This window comes from Eleutherodactylus coqui, chromosome 11, assembly GCF_035609145.1.
Source record: "Eleutherodactylus coqui strain aEleCoq1 chromosome 11, aEleCoq1.hap1, whole genome shotgun sequence".
NCBI lineage: Eukaryota > Metazoa > Chordata > Amphibia > Anura > Eleutherodactylidae > Eleutherodactylus > Eleutherodactylus coqui.
Window position 1 is genome coordinate 35,854,768 of NC_089847.1, and position 25,343 is coordinate 35,880,110.

At 45.5% G+C, this 25,343-nt stretch overlaps 1 protein-coding gene across 1 annotated transcript; it reads left to right on the forward strand.

The window, feature by feature from the left end:
* Window positions 1-5,446: 5,446 nt before the first annotated feature.
* Window positions 5,447-7,721, forward strand: LOC136582023 (protein kinase C delta type-like). The gene is made up of 2 exons (XM_066582754.1): window positions 5,447-5,521; window positions 5,797-7,721. Exons 1-2 carry the CDS (start codon window positions 5,491-5,493, stop codon window positions 7,068-7,070), a joined length of 1,305 nt encoding a protein of 434 aa, XP_066438851.1. The 5' UTR covers window positions 5,447-5,490; the 3' UTR covers window positions 7,071-7,721.
* Window positions 7,722-25,343: the final 17,622 nt, after the last annotated feature.

Genomic DNA, 25,343 nt, shown 5'->3' on the forward strand with positions numbered 1-25,343 from the left:
TGTTCTCCATGAAAGAACTGAGCGTACCTTTTTTAAAAATGACGGCAGCAGCGACCAATGAGATTTTGTAGGCCGCTGCTTCCCCCTTGCAGGCTGAATAAAATAGCCGTTGTGTGGAACATCCAATTTATCCGGCTGCTGTGGCTTCTTGGGAAGATATCCTAGTACTTGTTTGCCCACTTCCAACTCCAATGGAGACTGACTGTAAATGGCTGGCGTGCTCTAGTATTTATGGTTCCAAGCTGTACGTGTCATTGCATACAGTCTATCTATCTATCTATCTATCTTATTGCATACAGTCTATCTATCTATCTATCTATCTATGTTATTGCATACAGTCTATCTATCTATCTATCTCATCAGGAAATGAGAGAATTAGATTCCGTACGTAAAATTTGAACGCTAATTCTTTGGCGCTTTGAATTGAATAATCAAGTTGGGACCCATTAGCTTTTCCCATTTATGACATAATCAATGCTCGTGCCAAATTTCAAGTTTCTATGACATTGGGAAGTGAGAGAATTAAATTCCGTACATAAAATTTGGACGCTAATTCTTTTGCGCTTAGAATTGAATAATCGAGTTGGGATGAGACATAAGGCCTTGCCCATAAGCATTCCCCAACCTCCAAGAACTGAACCTACCTACCTGAATGAGATTTTGTAGGCCGCTGCTTCCCCCTTGCGGGCTGAATAAAATAGCCGTTGGGTGGAACATACAATTTATCCGGCTGCTGTGGCTTCTTAGGAAGATATCCTAGTACTTGTTTACCCACTTCCAACTCCAATGGTAATTGGCTGGCGTGCTCTAGTGGTTCCAAGCTGTACGTGTCATAATAGAGCCTTAATGACATCACAATGCAGCTTTATAGAACATGTTGGGGCATGTTCAAGGGCGTCCGATGTTGATGACATCAGTGATGACATCACAATAGCAGGTGGCTTACTTATTCGATCTACGTGGGGGGGGGGCGTAACTTTCGACGACGCTCGCGCGCCATTTATCGTAGGATATTTGTACTATGCCTATAATCTTCCCAGGAGTGTACTTAACAACTTCTCAAAGTTTCATGGCGATCGGATGAATGGTGTAGTAGCGCATAAAGGGCAAACACGCACGCAGACACGCACGCACGCACGCAGACAGACATACATTCAATTTTATATATATAGACTAGCGTACCCGTCGCGCGTTGCTGCGAAGACAGACAGACATACATACATTCGTTTTTATATATCTAGATGACGGCAGCAGCGACCACTGAGGTTTTGTAGGCCGCTGCTTCCCCCTTGCAGGCTGAATAAAATAGCCGTTGTGTGGAACATCCAATTTATCCGGCTGCTGTGGCTTCTTGGGAAGATAGCCTAGTACATGTTTGCCCACTTCCAACTCCAATGGAGACTGACTGTAAATGGCTGGCGTGCTCTAGTATTTATGGTTCCAAGCTGTACGTGTCATTGCATACAGTCTGTCTATCTATCTATCTATCTATCTATCTATCTATGACATCAGGAAATGGCGAGCCGCGAATTAGATTCCGTACGTAAAATTTGAACGCTAATTCTTTGGCGCTTTGAATTGAATAATCGAGTTGGGACCCATTAACTTTTCCTATTTATGACATAATCAATGCTCGAGCCAAATTTCAAGTTTCTATGACATTGGGAAATGAGAGAATTAAATTCCGTACATAAAATTTGGACGCTAATTCTTTTGCGCTTAGAATTGAATAATCGAGTTGGGATGAGACATAAGGCCTTGCCCATAAGCATTCCCCAACCTCCAAGAACTGAACCTACCTACCTGAATGAGATTTTGTAGGCCGCTGCTTCCCCCTTGCGGGCTGAATAAAATAGCCGTTGGGTGGAACATACAATTTATCCGGCTGCTGTGGCTTCTTAGGAAGATATCCTAGTACTTGTTTACCCACTTCCAACTCCAATGGTAATTGGCTGGTGTGCTCTAGTGGTTCCAAGCTGTACGTGTCATAATAGAGCCTTAATGACATCACAATGCAGCTTATGAGAACATGTTGGGGCATGTTCGCGCGTTGCTGCGAAGACAGACATACATACATACTACGTTTTTATATATCTAGATGACGGCAGCAGCGACCACTGAGGTTTACCGCTGGGGTATGTCACTCTTATTACTAATGGGGGGAGTGTCACTATTATTACTGCTGTGGGATGTCACTATTATCGCTGGGGTGAAGGTGTCACTATTACCGCTGGGGTATGTGTACATGTGGCAGAAATGGGCAGGGCTCTTTCAGAATAGACCGGGTGCAGATTTTGACTGCTTTTTAGATGCGGAAATGCTGCAGAATTTTCCACAGAAATCTCCGCTGAGCACATTCTGCAGTATTTCCGCGTCCAAAAAGCAGTCAGAATCTGCACCCGGTCTATTCTGAAACAGCCTTGTCCTTTTTAGAACGACGGGGGGTAAAATCATACGTTGTGATAAGCCCCGCCCCCTGACGTGTTGGCACTTTGCGATACATAAGTGGGTTTTGGGTTGTAGTTTGGGCACTCGGTCCCTAAAAGGTTCGCCATCACTGGCCTAGTACATGTTTGCCCACTTCCAACTTCAATGGAGACTGACTGTAAATGGCTGGCGTGCTCTAGTATTTATGGTTTCAAGCTGTACGTGTCATTGCATACAGTCTATCTATCTATCTATCTATCTATCTATCTATCTATCTATGACATCAGGAAATGAGAGAATTAGATTTTGTAGGCCGCTGCTTCCCCCTTGCGGGCTGAATAAAATAGCCGTTGGGTGGAACATACAATTTATCCGGCTGCTGTGGCTTCTTAGGAAGATATCCTAGTACTTGTTTACCCACTTCCAACTCCAATGGTAATTGGCTGGCGTGCTCTAGTGGTTCCAAGCTGTACGTGTCATAATAGAGCCTTAATGACATCACAATGCAGCTTTATAGAACATGTTGGGGCATGTTCAAGGGCGTCCGATGTTGATGACATCAGTGATGACATCACAATAGCAGGTGGCTTACTTATTCGATCTACGTGGGGGGGGGGGGCGTAACTTTCGACGAAGCTCGCGCGCCATTTATCGTAGGATATTTGTACTATGCCTATAATCTTCCCAGGAGTGTACTCAACAACTTCCCAAAGTTTCATGGCGATCGGATGAATGGTGTAGTAGCGCATAAAGGACAAACACGCACGCACGCACGCACGCACGCAGACAGACATACATTCAATTTTATATATATAGATTACTCACATATAGATGGTGGACATGTTGGGGCATGTTTCTCAAGACAGATGATGACATCACAATGGAAGTTGACATCACAGTGGTAGTGACATCACAATGGCACTTGTGACATCACAATGGCACAAGGCTTCTTATACAGGTGCATGACTTAGAATCCTTGCATTCACTTGCTGCAGCTAGCAGAGCATAAGTGAGAGCGACTATCCTAGCGGATTTCTATATTTTCTATATTTTTGCCTTTGTGATAAAATGAAGGCAAAAAAGAAGACAAACCATTTACAGGAGGAAGCTGATAAGATCCAGCAGATTCCTGAAGATAAGAACGATGGCCGTGAAGGCCAGGATGAGCCAATTAAAGCTAAGAAATCAAGGAAGAACCAATTCTTAGCGCGCCTGCGAAGAACCTGGGCGACTATTCTTGGGTGTATGAGGTGCTGCACTTCCATCCAAGTAGAGAGAAGTGCTGAAGAACTCTCAGAACCCAGTGGGAACATAGAGGAACTCCCAAGTCCCAACGGGATAAACATGGAGGAGAAACCTCCAGGACCCAGTGACATAAACATAGAGGAATTCCCTGTTCCCAGCTTGATAAACATGGAGGTGGAACTTCCAGGACATAGGGACCTGAACATAGAGGACACCAAAGGTATGGTATCACTCAACGTCTCCTATAATACAAGGGCATGGTTTTAGTTACAGCCCCCCATTGTTACTGCCAATCATAGATTAATTGAATTGATATATTTGGCAAGTTCTGTATATTCAAAAAAACAATTAGCTGCCAGGGGTAGTTTTGTGCTGCTAGTTTTTATATGTTTTCATGAAGAATAAATCAAAATGTTTGTTAACATATACATAATTAGCTGCTAGGGGTAGTTTTGTGTAGCCAGGGCCTCACAGTGGTAATAATCCTTGTGGTGGCATTTAGTTTTTATATGTTTTCATGAAGGATAAATTTGAATTTTCATGTTAACATCTACAGCTTTGGTTTTGGGCTTGCCTTGAGATCTGTCTTTTTTTAACATCTTAGTGACATTTGAAATGCATGAACTTATACCAATGTGGGTGATGTAGGGTGGGCACAATACAGCTTATTTATGTAGTATTATGTGGTAACTATTCAGGTACATGGCTGCCCAGGAATATTTGGATGCATCAGGGCATACTCTGCTCTTACAAGGGAACCACACTTGATACTCTAATAGGACATATGGGCGGGAGTAGTTTTTGAAAGGCATCCCCTTGAAATACAAGTACTTGGGTGAGGTCTTCTCTCAAGTTCTCAAATCATATATTTCATCATTCCTTAGTTATATCTCCTTTATTAGTCAGAATGTATAAACCAGATATTCAAATTTGACTTATTCTATTTTTATTGATATGTTCTTTATAGCTAAAGCATTAGCTGAAGTAAAGGAAGAAAAAGTAGAGAAAAATCAAAACAAGACCGATAATGAGGAGACAGAAGTGCTGGTGACAGACTGTTTTCTGGAAAAGGAAATAGAAGCAGAATACCAGTACTATGCCAGTCAGGAGGCAGAAGTGGCGGGGACAGACTGTTTCCTGGAAAAGGAAATAGAAGCAGAATACCAGTACTATGCCAGTCAGGAGGCAGAAGTGGTGGTGACAGATGACTGGATACTGGAAAAGGAAATAGAAAAAGAATACCAGTACTATGCTAGTCAAGAGGCAGAAGTGCTGGTGACAGACAGTTTTCTGAAAAGGGAAATAGAAGCAGAATACCAGTACTATGCTAGTCAGTGTGAAATTCCGGCAATGTGCAATCGCACTTACAACCGGATCCAGATCACAGAAGATCTGCACACCCATTACTATGATGCTAGTCAGTGTGAAATTCCGGCAATGTGCAATCGCACTTACAACCTGATCCAGATCACAGAAGATCTGCACACCCATCACTATGATGCTAGTCAGTGTGAAATTCCGGCAATGTGCAATCGCACTTACAACCTGATCCAGATCACAGAAGATCTGCACACCCATCACTATGATGCTAGTCAGTGTGAAATTCCGGCAATGTGCAATCGCACTTACAACCTGATCCAGATCACAGAAGATCTGCACACCCATCACTATGATGCAGAGGATGAGGAACAACAGGATGGAGAAGAAGAACTCGAGATTAAAGTAGGAGATGATGCAGAAGTTAAGATCAAAGAAAATGGAGAGGATGGACTGGAGAAGGCAGACAGCGCAAAGGAAAGCCAAAGAGCTTCATGTGAAATGCCAGGGCCTAGTCACATCAGCGATAGAGGTAAGAGATCGAGAAGTAACTGGGAATGTTCATGGGAACTTTTTATAAGCTTTTCAGATAACATGGTCTACAACCATAGAAACACATAAGTCTGCACAAGAGCTGCAGATATAAAATGGTTTAGGTCTTTATTTAGGGTTTTACATGTTAGTGAATATAATGTAGGTTGTAGGTTTCATAATCTGACTACATATGAATTTGTGTTACTGTGCCATAGTAATGAAGACTCTAATAATTGTCACACATATTAACACGTGTTCCTTTGTTTCCAACAGACAATGACTCATTTAAGGGCAAGGAAAACGAGGACAATAAGGGTGGAGATAACAGCATTAATATCAATGAAGGCATAGAAGAGTGTAGATTTAAGCAGAAGTCCAGCAGTAAAAGCAGTTCTCTAGAAGAAGAGACACCAAAGGAACTCTACAAATCCACCAAAACCTCTCACAGCGACAGTAGCCATGATGAGGAACTTCCCTCCACAAGCGACAGCTGTTTGGAGGAACTTGAGCAACCTGGCGAGGAAACACCTGCCACAGTACCCCTAACACTGGGGTCTTTTACATTCAATCAAACACTGGGAAAAGGAAGCTTTGGAGAAGTCTTCTTGGCAACTGATATCATCCGCAAAGAATGTGTTGCCATTAAAGTGTCAAACAAATATACTTTCGTTAATGATGGCAGCAATTTTGCAGAGCGCGATATCTTGGAGCTATCCCATGAGAGCCCATACCTGATTCACGGCCTGGCCGCCTTCCACACAGAAAAATGTATCTACTATGTGATGGAATTGGCCACCAGAGGGAACCTGAATAATTTTATATGCGACAACTTTCCTCTAGATACCCCCACAATACAATTCATAATAGCAGAAGTGATCTGTGGCACAGAGTTCCTGCACAAAAAAGGCATCATACATCGGGACCTGAAGCCAGAAAACATCCTTCTGTCTGCAGAGGGCCATATCAAAATTACCGACTTTGGCCTTGCTCTAATGGGTGTGTATCAGAGGACTGAAGAAGAACCTAGTGGTACACCTCTATATATGGCCCCAGAATTGTTTATGGACCAGGAACATGGACGAGGGGTAGATTATTTTGCCATAGGTGTGATTTTGTATGTGCTGTACACATTAGAGTTCCCTTTTTTTGGAAAAAATTTCACAGAAATTAAGGACTCCGTCCTCTATGATACTCCATTCTACCCAGAGTTTATGACTCCTAGCACAGTGAACATCTTACATGGGCTTCTATGTAAAGATCAGGACCTTCGGCTAGGAGTAATAGGAAACGTCAAAAAGTATCGATTTTTTTCTGCCATGAATTGGGAAGATGTGGAAGCCAGAAGAGTGGAACCACCAGCAATCATGACAGCAGCTCTTGTTGACCTGAATGTGGATCAAACTATAAATTATAGGGAAGCGGAATTCTTAGTATTACCTGAATTCCATGAAATATTCGAAGAATTCAGCTTTATATGTCCGGTTTGGTCACAACACTATCATCCCGTCAACGATGAGGCCATTGATGATGATGAAGAAAGTTTCTAAGTGGTTAACAAGCAAAGCTGGTGGATGACCTATTCAAACCAGCAAAGCTAGTTAAATCCCATCCATATTCTCCTCCTACTTTCCACATCCTACCTGACATCATGTAAAATCTCCGGTAAAAGAAGCCCTGCCACCACTAACACCACAGGATGAACCAATACAAGAATATCAACAGATATAGACGTTACCCAGGGACTCATTCCGATCGCCGTATTTGGGGTCAGGGAGGAATTATTTCCCCTAATATGAGGGCAGACCAACAATCCTCAGCGGGTTTTTGCCTCCCTCTGGGTCAACGTAGCAAGTAATTACAGGTTGAAATCACAGGACTTTTCTCAACCCTACTTGCTAAGTAACCATCTGAACATCATATCTACAGGGTGGTTAGGATGACAGAAGGAAGCTGCTACGGAAGAAAGCTCCTTCATCTATTGGACAGGACAGAAGGAAGCTGCTAACAAAGAAAGCAGTTCTATTTCCCATCGGATATGACAGAAGGCAGCTGCTGAGATAGAAAGCAGCTCCTTCACCAATCGGACTTGACAAACAGAGGGCCCAAGGGCTAAATGTGGCATGTTGTAGGAATCCTGGAATGCAACACCTATGTGTCATCCAGACCTGCATTTCCAAAAACAACACAACAGTAAGCCAAGGCCTGAAGAGCAGAATAACCATCATCTCTGCTCCTTCTATTGATTATATGATAATAACATCATTCATACACTAATAATAAATGTATAACAACATCTATACAGAATTTGTCTTCATTATTCCCACATATAGTACAAGATGTTTGGACTTGGTACCAGCTCAAGTCAAAATAAGAGAAAGGGGCGGTAGCAACCAAGGAGTTGGTAACTAACATAATTCTCTCTCATAGAGGTGTCACAATTATCATTTTAGTGACTTTAGAACTACTAAAGTCATACTATGTATGGCAGCCTTACAGGTCCCTACTTATTAACAGCATGCATGCCAATAAATGTTCTCATTTGATGCTGCCTTCTTAAAGGAGTCATACCATAAAGAACTTAGCACCTATTCATCCAAAGTCTCAGCTGAGTCCACCACCATTTCCAAGAAAGAGGGTTCGGTGAACCACTCTTGTTACTGTGAGCTCGTTGCACCCATCTGCAGTGATGCATACTTGGCTCCACTGGCGTAACTATAGAGGTTGCACCCGGGTCCAGGAGCCTTTAGGGGCCCATAAGGCCTCTCTTCTCCATATAGGGAGCCCGGTACTATGAATGAATAAAGCATTATAGTTGGGGGCCCTGTTACAGGTTTTGCACTGGGGTCCAGGAGCTTCAAGTTACGCCTCTGCTTGGCTCTATTCATTCTAATGGGGCTAATGAAAATCACAGAGTACAAAGCGCTTGGCTATCAAAGCGGGATTCAACCTTGCTGATGTCTGTTTCGTTGCAGTTTTGCTGGTTGCATCACGCTTTGACACTTCTGTTGCTGCAGTTATTTTTGCTTGTGAATTAAGTTTTATGAATCCCGTTCAGGTCGTACACTTGAGATCTGGCGCAATTTGTGGCATTTTCACAGCTTTGATTTCAGTTTAGAGAACCCCATTTGCACTGCTGCAGCGTGGTTTCCATAGGAGTAGGTTTGTGGCATTTCCTAGAAGCCTTTTTGTAAAGGTGTACAAGGAGGTCTCTTGCTCAGAACAGAACTGTTGAATGACTATAAACATTCTGTGATCCTGTAGTGTGTATGGAGCTGGCTCAGGATCAGAGTCCGCTTCATGCCTGGCGGCTATTAACTGTTTCTGACTACACATCTATACATTCAGCAGAGAGGGAACCTCTTCTTACACCCCATTAGCACCCCTCCCACAGTGTGATTGGAGAGTACCATTTGACTAGAATGTCAGCGCAAAGCCTACCGAAGGCTCCCAGGGTTGCCATGCCTAGATGCCTATCAAGCCCTGCCTAAGGCAATATGAAAAATCACTATATACTGCAATACTGAAGTATTGTAGTATATACACTCATTGTCAGTAACATCTCTCCCCTAGTAGTCATGGGATGGATTAAACTTTTTCGGTGTGATTTTAACATTAATATAAGTAAATGATTACAACATCAGAGCACAAGGATCATATATTGTGGAAAACTGACCCCTTCAAGGGAGGCTCTAGTACCCTGTTGTACCACCTTTAGCTTGGATACAAGATGTGATACAAGGAGGCATGGAGGCTCTAGTACCCTATTGTACTGTCTCTAGCTGGAACACAAGATGTGATACGGACAGGCATGGAGGCTCTAGTACCCTGTTCCGCTGCTTTTAGCTTGAGTACAAGATGTGATGCAGGCGGGCATGGAGGCTCTAGTACCCCTGTTGTACCACCTTTAGCTTAGATACAAGATGTAATACAAGGAGGCATGGAGGTTCTAGTACCCTGTTGTACTGTCTCTAGCTTGAATACAAGATGTGATGCGGACAGGCATGGAGGCTCTAGTACCCTGTTGGGCTGCTTTTAGCTTGAGTACAAGATGTGATGCAGGCGGGCATGGAGGCTCTAATGCCCTGTTGTACCACCTCTAGCGTGGATGCAAGATGTGATTCAAGCAGGTATAGAGGCTCTAGTACCCTGTTGTACTGCCTCTAGCTTGCATACAAGATGTGATACGGACAGGCATGGAGGCTCTAGTACCCTGTTGTACTGTCTCTAGTTATGATACAAGATGTGAAGCAGGCAGGAATGGAGGCTTTACTACCCTGTTGTACCACCTCTAGTTTGAATACAAGATGTGATACGGACAGGAATAGAGGGTCTAGTACCCTGTTGTACCACCAATAGTTTGAATACAAGATGTGATACGGAAGGGCATGGAGGCATATAGGTTCCATCTGGTATCCTGTGTCATATCGTTCCACATTTTCCATTTTCTGTAACTGAGCATCTAGATTGTACAAACTCATAGGCTGTAGAAGTTGACGTCCCAGATGGTCACATACATGTTCTATCTGGTGACCGGGCAGCCACGGAAGTGTGACAGTGTTGTGGTGGCATTCCTGTAACCCCCTTGTGTGTGTGGCGGAACATTATCCTGCTGCCTCTTGGAAGCCGCCATGAGAGGCAAACATGTGGCTGCAGGATGTCCTGAACATATCACTGAGCTGTCATTGTCCCTCGCACCACTACTACGGGTGACTGACTATTGTATGCGATGGCCCCCTAGACCATTACACCAGTAGTGGGGCAGGATAGATCTGCTCACCCCAAGGTCTCTAGACATGAACACGGCCATTGTCAGTGCCCAAATTAAACCTGGATTTGTCACTGAAGACAACCCGGTTTCACATCTCCGTGCCCGGTAGGCAGAAGATTAGCCTATTTGACTAAGGGACAATGGTAAGGACCTTGCCCCTTCTTCCCTTCAGGTAAGACCATCTCCCGGTCTTTGCTTTCCCTATATGGGCTTTTGATAGAATTTAAAAAGATGTCAGACAATGGAAACTGAAAGTCAGCAGTGCGACTCACCGAGGAGCAGCAAGCAGTTGCACTTCTTTGCTTCCATAGTAGATTATGGCATTTTCTTCCGTCAACACTACATTGAAGTATAAATTTATCATATATTGCGGTCAATAGTCAATACCCTTTCATACTAGAAGCCGCATGTAGTGTGTTTCCCTGGTAGTTTCCATATCCAAAAGATTATTTATGCTACAAGCTCGGCTTTTGGTCTGATTGGAGTCAAGGCCAGTGTGACAGATCTGTTTCCAAAAGGTTGCACAGAAACCTGATGGGTCCCATCGACTTAAGGCTTATTCATACTACCGTAGGTGCAAAAACGCTAACCACAGCGCAATATATTTGCACATGTACAAGGTTGGATAAGGTTGATTTGTTCGTGTGCCTCTGCATACTGTACTTTTTATGCACACAGGTTCAGTTTACACATGTGCCGGAGCCACCGCTTCCGTAGATTGAAAGTCTAATGCGGTCCAGATGTTTTCTTGCCGCCGTGTTTTTGCGCAGTGCTTCACGCTTCCCCTTGCGTATTTGAGCACCCCCCATTATAGACTTCCATGGCGCAAAACGCAGAAAAATAGAACAGGTTCTGCTTTTTTTCTGCACGAGTGAAATGAGCATGCAAAACACGTTCATGAGGCAAACTCATTTAAATCAGTGGGTTCTAGTTAGAGACGAGCGAGCGTACTCATTAAGGACAAATCCTCGAGCGAGTATCTTCCTTTTCGAGTACCTGCTTCTCGCCCGCAAAGATTCGGGTGCCAGCTGGGGGATCTCTCACACCCCCCCCCCCCCCACCCCCCGCTCCCTCCTGCTCACTCCCACAACACAGCCCTCACCCCCACCAGCACCCGAATCTTTGCGGGCAAACAGGCAGGTACTCGAAAAGGACAATACTCGCTCAAGTATCTGTCCTTAACGAGTGCGCTCACTCATCTCTAGTTCTATTATATGTGTTCTGTGTGAAGAAGCCCTTATAATGGGGTCTATCAAGTACCTGTTCTGGTGATTTTTCCTGTATGGCCATGCTTGCTAGGGCCAGAACTACCCAACAAAAATCTGCAGCATTTACAGTAGCAGAAAAGTGGATGAGAGAATCTACACGCTGTGGGAAAAAATATGGTCTAAAACAGTAAGGAAATTGACTTTTGGTGCGAAATTTTAATCCAGAGCATATCAAACTTTTCGCTGTGGATTTAGTGCAGAATACTTACAGCTTTTTCTATCATAGACTTCAATAGAGAGGCCAAAATCTTCACCAAAAATGAAAAATTCACAACACTGGCTATGGCTTTAGAGAGCACAACAGCAGTCATGGGCTGATTTTACCCATGGAAACCCAGCAGATTTTCCGTTTCCGACCTGTGAGACCCTACTCTAAGGTATGGTCACGTGACAGTATTCGCTGCTAAGATTTCAGCATTAATTTCACCTTTAAAAACTGCTGCAGAATCCAAATCTTTCAGCCGTGGTTTTTGCAGCAGATCCATGTGTAGATCAAGCACTGTCAATGGGAAAATTCTGCTTGTGGAAATCTGCTTGGTCTCCGTGTCAAGAGGTAATATGTCCCTTCTCGACGCAGAAACGTGATTTTCAGTGTTGGAATTCCACATGCATATTTTGCCAATTGACAGGGCTACATCCAAGTGCGGATCAGACGTGGACTTTGCTGTGGTTTTTAGAGGTGGAATGCTGGCGTGTAAACATCCCCTAAGGCTGGATTTACACAGGGCGGATTTGCTGCAGTTTTGCCACTTCAGATGTTAATTTTGGCTTGCGGATTTTCCTGCGGATCTTCTTGCGGAAAAATCCGCAAGCGTTTTTTTCTGCAGCGTCTTTTACTTTTTGCTGCGGATTTTGCTGCATCCATACAGGTCTATAGACAAAAAACGCTGCGGAAAAGACAGAAGAATGGACATGCTGCATCTTTGAAAACCGCGCCACAGTTTCATTTCCGCACTGCGGCTGTGCGGAAAAAATCTGCCCTGTGAGAACAGCTTTTTTGCAAAACTCATTTGTACTGCAGTGGTTTTGCCGCAGTGCGGATATGCAACGGCAATCCGCGGCAAAATCGCAGCAAATCCGCCCTGTGTTAGCCCAGGCTAAGGGTGACTACCCACTACAGTTTTTTTTTCACTGCGAAATTCGCAGTGTTTTTTTTTCTGCAGGGGTCTATGGGACTTGTAATGTTAAAATCGTGATTTGGCGGTAAATTGCGATTTTGCGCAATCGTGATTTTAACATTACAAGTCCCATAGACCCCTGCAGAAAAAAAAGAAGCAAGAGGATCTTATGGTTAGGTCCTCTAGGTACACTGCTAAATGGCTACTTGATGCAGAGTCTCTTTCGTTTATCCAATGTCCTATTACCTAGTCAAGTGAACCTTGGTCTACCCATCTTTTAAGATTGTCTGAGTCTCTAAACGCTACCCAGGGCTGCCAAATCTTGTGGGTGGTTTCCCACGTTTTGGGGTCGTCGGCTCCCAATTCGTCGTATGTCATGAGGGTGTGGAGTTCCTCCACCCACATGCCTCTAGTGGGGATGGTTGGAGAGCGCCAGAGCCTTGGGATCAGTCTTCTCACTGCTATTATGAAATATCTTAATAGGCCTGTTTTTGCATCTTTCACCGATCCTGGGAGTAGTGAGAGTAAAGCCAGTTTTGGAGTCATCGACACCCTTGTATGGTTGGTATAGTTGAAGAGGGTTGTCACCTCATTCCAGAGGGTGGCCACTGGTCGGCAGTCCCACCAGATATGGATCATTGTGCCTCTACTCCCGCTACACCTCCAGCACAAGGATAAGGACTGAGGAAAGATCCTCTGAAGCTGATCAGGGGTCCTATACCACCTTGAGACTATCTTGTAGTTAAGGTCTTGGATCCTGCCTGCTGAGGAGAGTTTATGCGTGAGGGCCCATACTTTACACCAGTCTTCCTCTGTGAGGTTAGCACCTAGTTCTTGTTCATCCTCCGTCTCTCGATCCAGCAACATCTTGTATAGTCTAGAGATCATGTGTCTCTGGTTTGTATTTGATAGGCAAAGTTGCTCAAACGCCGTAAGTGGTGCCGTCAAGTTCTCTTTCGGCGTCAGCGAGCTCATGAAACCCCTTCATTGCAGGTATTGAAGCCAGGAACCTGGCTGTAATGGATTCTGTCCCAGAATTTCTGTCATGGATTTTAGGCCCTTCTGAGTCAGGACATCTCTCAGTCTAGGGGTCGGATTGGTAGGGAGGAATAGTAGCCTCTGATGGCGTAGGGTGATTTCAAATAGGGGGTTAGCTATGAGCGGAGTTAGGGGGCCTGGTACTGTGACCAGTCCAAAATTGGGTGTGAAGCCTGCCCATGTCTTAATTAGTTGGAGGCCGAAGGGGGAGATATTTGGAATGGATTTTATCTGTTTAGGAAGAATCCAAAGGGCCCCGTCTAGTCCGTCAATTTCGCCTGCATGCTCTATTTCTACCCAGAGCCTTGAACTCCTATTTTTGAGGATGTCGAGGGCACAATTCGCGATGTTGGCCTTATGATAGAGGGAAAAGTCCAGGAGGCCCAGGCCTCCCCTCTCTTTTTCCCTTGTTAGTAAAGAGAAGCCTAGTTGCAGTTTGCGGCCCCTCCAAACGAAGACAGTGATTAAAGATTTAATTTTTTTGAAAAATGATCTCGGGAGCCCAATCGAGATTGTTTGGCAGAGGTATAGGAATCTGGGTAACACGTCCATTTTTATTGCGTTATCTTGGCCATTCCAGTAGAGATACAGGGGTCCCCATTTACCTAGGTCCCTCTCAAAGTTCTTGTGACTCCCAGGTATTTTATGTGTGAACTGACCCAGCGAAATGTTTAGGGCCTCTGATTTCTGTGCGTTTAATTTGTAGTTGTTGACCCTCCCAAATTTTTCAAATTCCTTTAGTAGCACTGGCATGGGGGTTGGACAGGTAAAGTAGCAAGTCGTCGGCACATAAGGCCATTTTATGTTCCATTGACCCGATCGTGGGTCCTTTGATCGATTCGTTACTATGGATGGCGTTGGCTAGGGCCTCCATTGTCAGTACATATAGGAAGGAGGAGAGTGGGCACCCCTGTCTAGCCCCATTGTTTATTCTTAGCGGGTCGGACAGAGCTCCGTTTACTCTAATCCTGGCAGTGGGATCTCGTTATAGTGCCATGATCCTCTGGAGCATACGTGGTCCCAGTTCGATTCTTTCTAGTGTGGCAGAGAGGAAGATCCAACTCACCCTGTCAAACGCCTTTTCGGCGTCGATTGCCAGAAGGCAAAGGGTTTTTTTTTTTTACTTGGCCCTAGCTATTAGGGACATCGTTTTGATGGTGTTTTCTCTTGCCTCTCTGCCTGGGACAAAACCAACCTGCTCGAGATGGATCAACCGTGGAATTATATTCTGAAGTGTATTGGCTATCAATTTGGCGAACATTTTAATGCAGGGGCGTAACTATAGAGGGTGCAGGGGATGCAGTTGCACCCAGGCCTAGGAGCCTAAGGGGGCCCATAAGGCCTCTCTTCTCCATATAGGGAGCCCAGTACTATGAATAAAGCATTATAGTTGGGGGCCCTGTTACAGGTTTTGCATTGGGGCCCAGAAGCTTCAAGTTATGGCTCTGTACAGCATGGTTTAGGTATGGGTATGGGTACAGATACAGATAGAGGAGGAGCCCCAGCTCACGTTTTGCATCAGGGCCCCTGAGCCTTTAGTTACGCCCCTGTTTTAATGTCTACGTTTATTAATGAGATTGGCCTCTAGCTTGCGCAGACCGAGGGGTCCTTACCCGGTTTGAGAATGATTGTTATATGGGCCTGTAATGCTTGTTGGGGGAACGGTTGGCCTCTGTTAATTGTATTGAATGCTTCCAAGGCTATTGGAGATAGATCTTCAGCAAATAGGCAAATAGTTTATAAAATCTGGCTGTGCAGCAATCTGGCACTGGGCTTTTGTTTACCTTTAAATTTTGGAGTATGTCTAGCAGTTCTTGGGGTGAGAAGTCTAGTTCTGCGTCTTCTGCCTCTGTATGTGTCAGGCTCTTAGGGGGTGTGTTCGGTTAAGTACATGTCGACCTCCTTTCTGTGGGACAGTGCTGAGGTTTGAGGGTCGGTGTTGATGTTATATAATTTGTTATAGTAAGATTTGAATTCCTCCAGAATGTCCATGGTGCTGTGGACCATGTGGCCCCTGTTGGATTGGATTTTGGGAATGTATGTGAGTGGGGTCCTAGGGTGTAGGGTCTTGGCTAGGTGGCTCCCGGATTTGTCTCCATACTCGAAAGACCCCCTCTTAAGCTTGTCTCTGAGAGCCAACGAGCGCTGGTCTAGGATCTCGAGGATCTGCTGTCGAATGGAGGAGATCTCTGATCTCAGGACGTCGTTTTGCTGGCGTTTGTTAGCTGTCTCTTTGGCTCTCAGAGTGGATAATAGTCCCAATAGGGTGGTCGATCTCTCCTTTTTGATTCTGGAGCCTTGTGAGATTAGCACACCTCTCAGTATGCATTTGAGTGCCTCCCATTTTATTGGGGCGTGGGTTTGATCTGCCTGATGTGTCTCTTTGAAGTCTTCAATCCACTTTCTGATAGCTGCTACACATGTGGGGTCTCTTAGGAGATTGTCGTTGAGTCTCCATGAATGGCATCTTGGAGTTGCTCCCCATCCTGCAAGACTTTCGTACACTGGGGAGTGGTCTGACCAAAGTAGCGTCCCGTGTGAGCAGGTCGGGACACTGTCGAGAAGGCTATGTGAAATCAGGAGATAGTCGATCCTGCTGTAGGAGTTGTGAGCCGCTGAGTGGAAAGTGTAATCTCGGATCTATGGGTGCAAGATTCTCCAGAGATCCACTAGATGTAAGGTGGCTAGTTTTTTCTTGAATGTGGGAGTTGCTGCTCATGAGACGGAGGACTTACCCGATGTAGTATCCATGGCAGGATCCAATACCATGTTAAGGTCTCCCCCCAAGAAGATTTTCGACCCTCCCGTGAAGTCGGCAAGGGCATTCAGTGCTCTTGTAGTAGATGGGACTTGGTTCTGGTTGGGGAGATATGTTAGCAAAGGTGATAGCAATGCCTGTTATTTCTAATTTGAGAAAGATATATCTGCCTCCGGAGTCGATCAGGGAATCTATATGTTGGTTCTGGAGGGACCTATGTAGGGCGATAGAGACCCCCCCTCCCCCCGCTTTTCGTAAGGGTGTCGGGGCCATGGATCCATGTTGAGTAATACGAGGAGGAACAGATGGGCACACAGCCCGCTCTAAAATGGGTCTCCTGAAACAGGGCCACCATCACCTTTTTTTTGTGGAGGTGGTACAGGAGTTGTCGTCTTTTCTGCGGGCTGTTTAGGCCTTTGGTATTAAATGTGCAGAAAGTTAAGTTCGCCATCTAGATTTTAGTACGTGGGTGTTTGGAGGTTTCTCGCTTCTCCCCGGGTGGGTTGGCGGGGACAGCTATAAGGCCGCAGTATAGAGGTCTAATTGACCTCACTCCAATCCGTTTGTTATTTCACAAACGGATTCGAGTGATATAAAATGCCGATTTATATGAATGAGCACTATGTAGTACTATCGGAAAGGATCACATGACTTTAAAAGTGACGTGTGGGACACGTGATCATGATGTATGACCACACGTGACCACAAGATGGCCCCAAACAGCGGCGTCCGTGGATCAATGTGAGTTTAGATGATGTGTATAAATGTGTGTTTGTGAAATGTTTATTTCATGCTTGAAGAGGGCGGTTTAAACCGCCGAAACGCGTAGCAATAGAAAATTAATAAAATATAATTATATTCTATGGACCATTGTGTCCTTTGATGTTCCTGGAGACCACGAGCGCGGGGGGATTTTTCTGGTTCTTATAAGGTGTATATGCAAACAGCCGATTCCGGGCTGTTACCCCATTGATCGCTCTCCGGTGATCCGGATTTGGAATCCTAGGAACGGTTACAAGCCAGCAAGGATACAGGGTGCCGGTGGACCTTCTAAGCAGGGGGTCTTACCGCGCACCAGGTGAGTACTATAAGTATTCACATAATGTTTTAAAATTGTTATGAATGAGTAGGCGCTGATCTTGCTTTTTATGTATCCTATTATATACAACTTCATAATTCTATACCATATGATCACATCTCTCTGTCAGAACAAGTGTTTGGAATCTATATTTACATGCTAATCAGAAGGAGTCATAGATGTGGTGTTGCATGGTAATCTATGTTGAGGCCCCCTAGGGTATAACGTATCGAGATCGAGAGTGAAGATCCACTTTAATTCCCTTCTGTTCAATAACAGTTCCCTGTTGCCTCCCCTCTCGAGTGGTGGGACATAATCAATGATTTTATATCTCAGTTGACTGATAGAATGTCTGTTATTGTTCTGCTCTGGTAACACACTATGATTGGTGGAACCATCAATATGGAATTGGTTAAACTATAGCACCATTCGCTGTCTGTCAAGATTTTCTCACATCCTTATTTGTTGCAGTCTTGTCTCTGGTCTAGATCGGCTACTCGAAAGAATGTTCCGCCTCTTTTCTATTTAAGAGTTATCAGTTCAGCACTCGGCTCACTATAGCCCTGGTCGTTGTCCCCCCTGAGCACGCCGCAAAGCAAAACATGTCAGGGTGGCTATAGATTAGATTTACTACACAAAGGAGATGAGAAGGGGACTAGGATGCGGCAGGGTCGTAGATCCAGGGCACAGTGCAGGCGGTGGGATCAGGGACCCATGGGACGGTATAGGGAACCAGGGCACAGGGTAGGCAGTGGTGTCAGGGACTAAAGAAGTGCTGCAGGGGCTCAGGAAGCCAGGGCATGGGGTAGAGGGTAGGGTAAAGGGCCCAGGATGCAGGGTAGGCAGCAAGGTCAGGGGAGAAATATAGGTGATGGCATTTGGAGCCCAGGACATGGTGAAGGCAGTGGGTTTGAGGAGCCAGAGTGTGTACCCAACAGACAAGAATACATGAATGATTTTTAGCTGTTGTCTCTACATACCGGTTTAGTTGGTGTGGACGTTTTGCTACTACTCTGGTCCTCAGCCTTGTCCAATATGGCAGCTCCACTGATGCCATGTGTGCTTCTTCTTCATCGTCCAGGCTGGTCCTCCAGTTCCTCATCATTTCCAGCACATTTGACGGCCTCTGGATGCTGCTGGTGTCGCCCTATTAAGAGAGAGCGGAGAAGACATAAGAGAGATAAATAATGCAAGGCACAGAGAGCAGCGCTAGGCCAAACAGAGGGGCATGTAAATATCCAGGACGAGGCTCTATAATCTGCCATCTTCAGGACAGTGAGGTTTGTGATTACCAAATATTCCTGTGAATCTGCAAATCCATAGGTGACTCCCATGTTCGCATTGTAATACGCACGTTATCCTGCTATCTAATGTGATGCCATTTATCCTGATACATAACATCATCCTGGAGCGCGGGAAGGAAATGCCCACCGGTGGCTGATCTCTTCTATTACTGAGGGTCCGTGTGTGAAGGGGCTTGCAGAGGGCGACCTGAAACCTACTGTGATCCATGGACGATCGAGCAGCTCGTTGGCAGTTAACCGTTCCGCAGGGTCCACTCTCAGGAGTTTCTGGAGGACATTTTTGCCTGGAGGAAAAGAAAATGTACATTTGGAGTCCATGTAAGCAATAGAATACAGGAAAGGGAATGGTGACAGAGCAGCATGACCTGTAACCTTTTCTCGAGGGAAGAGGGGAGGTGCTTCAATTTTTTTAAAATTAAAATTTAGCATTTTGTGTGGGCACTTACCTGCCTTGCTCACCGACTGCCACACAGAGGATGAAAATTTTACTTCTCCTTTCTTTATAGTCCGAAAAAGTTCCTCTGCTGTGTTTCCCGAAAGGCTATTGCCCGCGGGTGTCAGCTGTTATAAACAGCTGACGCCCGCACTGTATGAAGAGAGGTTGCCACGCAACCTCTCTTCCTACATGCCCCGCCGCTCCATGTCGTATCGGTACGTCATGGAGCGGGAAGGGGTTAAATGGTACAACTGAAAAATGCAACTCGTTCCGCAAAAACCAAACCCTCGTATAGACATGTCAATGAAAAGATAAAGTTATGGCTCTTGACAGGCGGGAGAAAAAAACTAAATCTATTCTCAAAGGGTTAATGTGAACGGGAATCCACAAAGTAATTCATACAGCACAGATTTTAAATCTGCTTCATCTCACTTACAGCATGTACATGATAACGCCGATGCTCCACGTGTCGCACTGCTGACTGTAGTCATGACCGTGAATAACTTCAGGAGCTGCCGGTGAAGGATAAACACTAATATTAATACGCAAGTCCCTTCTAAATGCTTAAACCCACCGCCGCGCACAAACTGACTGATGGGCTCCAATTTATTCCTCGATGAGCCCGGGAAGACAGCAGATGTGGGATGAATTATGTACAGACTGGTTTGGTTCGCGTTTTCCCTCCTGCAGAAGTGATGACTGGAGGAATAGCAGGCTGATAGGTGTCTTTAATTGTTGGAAGTGATGGCACAGCAGCTGTGGCACAATATAGGGATGTGCAGAACAGCCTTGGGCCTCCCTCACACAGGCGTTTGCAGAACCGCTGCGTTTTTAAATGCTGAGTTCACTGCGGTTTCTGCAGCGCTGTCATGCATTTTTGACAACATTTTGGCTGCGTTTTCAGAACAGCTGAAAACGCAGCCAAGGAAGCTGAAAAGAAAAATCAATACTCAACTAGCTAGCACCATCCAAGTCCCTGCCACTGCTCTCCGTAGCTCACCTAATGGCTGTGATTGGTGCATCCAGCGCTGGCTATGATTGGCTGAGGCCTCTGGCTCCGCCAATCAGAGCAATCTCTTGCTGAAGGTGAGGTCTTCAAACCCTGTCATTAGCAAAAGATGGTCTATCGGCGATGACAAGTGCCTGCCAGTCTGCCTGGAGCTCCAGAGAACAGCAGCAGGGACCCGGACGGCGCCAGCTGAGTATTGATTTTTTTTTAGGTAGTTTAACTAGCGCTTGCAATTAGCACTGCCAAGAACATGGTAAAAAGTTGTGCCACGTGAAAATGCTGCCCATTCATTTCAATGGGCGACTCACAGCTGAAAACAGCCAATGATAGAACATACATCGCTGTCAAAACACAGCTTTGAAGATGCTGTGTTTTGACGGTTGTGTGAGCAGCCCCATTCAAATGACTGGGAGCGTTGTACAGAGTTTAGCACAGAGCTGAAAAGGCAGCGCTAAATGCTGTACAAAAAAGCCTGTGTGAGGGAGGCCTCCGGCCTCCTTCACATTGGCGTTTTCTTCAGCTTTTAACGCTGTGTTTTTCAAGAGCTGTCTGTTCTATTTTGGGGGGTTTTACCATTTTTACCACTGTACGTCACCCAATGAAATGAGCGGGTAGCATTTTCAGCACTGCAGAAAATGCGGCACAACTAATTTTCTGGGGAGGGTGCTTGAAATATAAGCATGAAAATAACCTAACATGAAAATAACCTAGCTACGCTACGTGAAAAAAACTCACCTAGCAGGAGTCCTTCCTGCTGCTTTTCGGCATTCCTGCAGGCATCCGTGCACTTGTCAGCACTAACAGAGCATCTCTTGCTGGTAACAGGGGTTGAAATCCCCGCCTCCAGCAAGAGATTGCTCTGATTTGTTCTCAATTGCTGCTGCTCAGCCAATCAGAGCCAGCACTCAATGAACCAATTATATCCATTCAATGAATGAATCAATGGCCGTGATTGGTTCATCAAGTGCTGGCTATGATTGGCTGAGCCAGCGCTCGAGAACCAATTAGAGCAATTTCTTGCTGGAGGCGGGGATTTCAACCCCCGCTAGCAGCAAGAGATGACCTGTTGATGCTGACAACTGCACAGAAGCCTGCAGGAACGCCGGAGAGCAGCAGGAGGGACCCAGACAGTGCAAGCTAGGCGAGTATTGCTTTTTTTCCTTCAGCCTTCTAAGCTGTGTTTTGAAAACGCAGCCAAAACACTGGCAAAACACATGCCAACACCGCTGAAACCGCAGTAAAAGCAGCTTTAAAAAACGCTGCATTTTTGCAAACGCTTGTGTGAGGGAGGCCTTAAATATTTGATGCGGCGACTGCTAATCCCGCAAAACACATTAAGTCTTGTGGCCCTTTATGATACAGTAGGTCCAGAAAGCCTTCGCACCCTCTAACATGTCGTCATGTTGTAGCCTTGTGTTCCCCACTACTATTCTACTCCCAATATCACATAATGACAAAGTGACAAGAGAAATTAAAAAATATCATTCTGCATTAATATAAGTATTCACATCCTTATGACACAATTAGAGATGAGCGAGCATACTCGCCAAGGCTAACTACTCGAGCGAGTAGTGCCTTAGTCGAGTATCTGCCCGCTCGTCTCTAAAGATTCGGCTGCCGGCGGCGGGTGACAGGTGAGTTGCGGCGATGAGCAGGGGGGAGCGGGGGGAGAGAGGGAGAGAGGGATCCCCCCTCCGTTCCTACCCACTCTCCCCCGCCGCTCCCCGCCCGCCGCCGGCAGCTGAATCTTTAGACACGAGCGGGCAGATACTTGACTAAGGCACTACTTGCTCGAGTAGTTAGCCTTAGCGAGTATACTCGCTCATCTCTATTTACAATGTTTCCACACCTTGATTGTAGTCACTTGAGGTAAATTCAGCTGATTGGATATAAGCCCCCTCATCTATATATGGTCTCACGACTCACAATGAATATCAGAGACAAAACCAAGCCATAAGAGGAAAGAACCTGCCTATAGATCTCTGAGACAGGAGTGTGTGGAGGCACAGATCTAGAGAAGGCAACAAAAACACTTCTGGTGCCCTAAAAGCTCCAAAAAGCCCAGCGGTCCCCATAAATCTTACATGGAAGAAAAACAACCAGGACTCTTCTAGAGCCGCCAACGCACCAAACTAAGGGGGAGAAGTGTCTAGTAAAAGAAGGGACCAAGAACCCAATGGACATTCTGTCTGAGCTCCAGAAAACGTAAAGAAGAAGTAGCAGCATAAATGGTGAAATTCCAATAAAACTAAATTTTATTTTTCTATGTTGATTAAAAGAAGCTATGTTTCGGCCTCTCACATAACACATGACCAGGGTATGCCAGACTCACCCGGCATCTACTATTCCCCCCCCCCCTTTAAGAAACCATCCAAACCACTACTTAGTTGGAAATTTTTGGCCACAGCAGCCATTTATTAAAATTAAACAAAATTCAAACATTATCAGTTAACCCATGCGGAGAGGAGGCCCTTGGAGTCCCAACCAAGAAATAAAGGGTCTGGCGTATAATAACATAACCAACCGTACCTGGCCTCCAACCCTACTCCCGGCTCAGAGGCCCAACAAGCCCTCTCTGGGAGGCTATAAACACATAAAATTATAGGCCACCCGGGATCACTTCCCTGGCCTTCACCACCGCGCCAGACCCAACCAAAATACCAGTAGGGTGATAATCGCTCCAGGTGAGGCCATCCCCACCGTAACTCCTTCCACCCACTATAAACTGCCTCCAATATATAAATATATATACCAAAAAATGGGAGGGTGGGTGGGCTCTCAACTAACTTCTCAAAGATGGCGCTCCCACCCAAATTACCCCCCTTTTATGCCCCCCCCTGCTGACCCCCCCTTATTCCTTTATCCAATCCTTAAGCCTGCCTAAACCACCTGACACTCCCCCTCCTTTTCTTAACAATTAACCCTTCCCCTGCCTTTTTGTTTTCCCTGCCCATGACAGGGCCTCCACCTATGTACCCTTCGTGGCACGTTCCGTCCCTTCTCTATACAGGTGTAATATGATCATCAATACTCATATAGTGCAAATTTACCACACAAAGTGTAATCAGGGGGATCCACATATAGCTGCAGCTCTGGTGGAGCTCCAAAGATCCTGTGTGCAAATGGAAGAAACTTCCAGAAAGTCAACCATCACTACGGCACTCATCAATCTGAGCTTTATGGCAGAACGGCCAAAAAAAGCCTCCTCAGTCACACTTCGTTCACACGGGTGTATATCACGGCCGGCCAATATACGCAACCATTTGATAAATTGGATTCCAATGCATCAGATCAGGCAGGCGTATTCTGGCGGCATAAAAGCGCCCGACTGGCCAAGATAGCGCATTTCGGCTGGGCGCTTTTACGCCGGCCAGAAAAGATAGTTAAGGAACTATCTTCTCGCTGGAATATGGTGGCAGTTCCCATAGAGTAATATGGGAGCCCATGGTAGCTGCCAGAGAAAGAGGTGGGAGGGAGTTTAGCAGTGTGTCTGCCAAATTCCTACACCCTTCCCTCCTCCTCTCTGCCCCTTGCTAAACTTAGCACACTAGCTCCCGTCCCATCCCCTCCGCTTGCCGAGAGCTGGCGAAGAGGTGGAAAGGGGAGAGGCAGTTTGGCGGAATTCCAGGCTCAGTGTATATGCACCGGGCCATCTGAATGGCAGATTTGTGCGCCTGTTCACAATTTTCAGTCGCACTGTGTCCATGACGGGTCGAACAAAAATTGTCACAGCTGTGTGAAAGAGCCGTCAGACACATGAAAGCAGCATGGAGTTATCAAATAGACCCTAAAGCCTCATGTCCACGGGGAAAATCAGGCCCGATATGGATTCTCCATGGATAATCTGTAGCGGGTCCCTCCTGTCCCGCGGACATGAGCGCTTAAAATAAGAATAAACTCACCTCTCGCACGCTCCGGATCTTCCCTTCGCCGCGGCTTCATCTTCTCTCCGTCGCGGCCGGATCTTCTTTCTTCGACCCGGCGGATGTGCATGGCACGTCGGTTGCGTGCCGCGCGCATGTGCCGACCCGAAGTAAAAAGATCCGGCCGCGACGGAGAGAAGATGAAACCGCGGCTAAAAGGGAAGAAACATACCCCTTGTGGCCCAAATCTTATGTCTCTATGCACAACAGGTCCATAAATGAAAGTAGTCGTTGGTGGCTTTCAGAGCAGAAATGTTCATTGAAGGCCTTTTAGGCTCCATAGCACAATTGTAGAGTTCTTGAGCGGCCGAAACCATTGAGGAACCCCACAAATGACCCGATTTTGAAAACTAGACCCCTTAAGAAATTTATCTAGGGCTGTATTGCCCATTTTGACCCCACAGTTTTTGAATGAATTCAAGCAAAGCAGAAGGAAAAAATTATGAGTTTCGTTTTTGGCAATTCTGTCATTTTAAAAAGAGCTTTTTTTGCACAGCACACACATAAATGAAGACTTACACCCCAAAATGGATACCCCTGTTTCTCCCGTGTTCAGAGACATACCCATTGTGGCCCTAATCTTATGTCTGGATGCACAATGGGGCCCAAAAAGAAAGGAGTAATCAGTGGCTTTCAGAACAGACATTTTGCATGAAGGTGATTTAGGCCCCATTGCCCACTTGTAGAGCCCTTGAGCGGCCAAAACCGTAGAGAACACCCACAAATGACCCCATTTTGAAAACTAGAACCCTTAACGAATTCATCTAGGGGTCTACTGCGAATTTTCACCATGCAATTTTTGAATAAATCTAAGCAAAGCAGTAGGAAAAAAATTATGATTTTCATTTTTTTGGCAATAGTGTCAATTTAAAAACTGTTTTTTTTGTACAACACACAAATGAATGAAGACTTTCACCCCAAAATGGATACCCCTGTTTGTGCCGTATTCAGAAACATACCCATAGTGGCCCTAATCTTCTTACAGGACGCATGGCTAGGCCTGTAATGGAAGGAACACCCGTTGGAACTGAATTAATTCCAGGCCCCTTTGCCAATTGTAGAGCCATTGAGCGGCCAAAACAATAAAGAACCCCCACAAATGACCTCACTTTGAAAAGTA

Excerpts from the sequence above, each read along its gene's own strand:
- LOC136582023 (XM_066582754.1), top strand. The coding sequence starts at position 5,491 with ATGCCAGGGCCTAGTCACATCAGCGATAGAG. Across the intron at positions 5,522-5,796 it reads TAGTCACATCAGCGATAGAG|ACAATGACTCATTTAAGGGC; the intron begins GTAAGAGATCGA and ends TGTTTCCAACAG.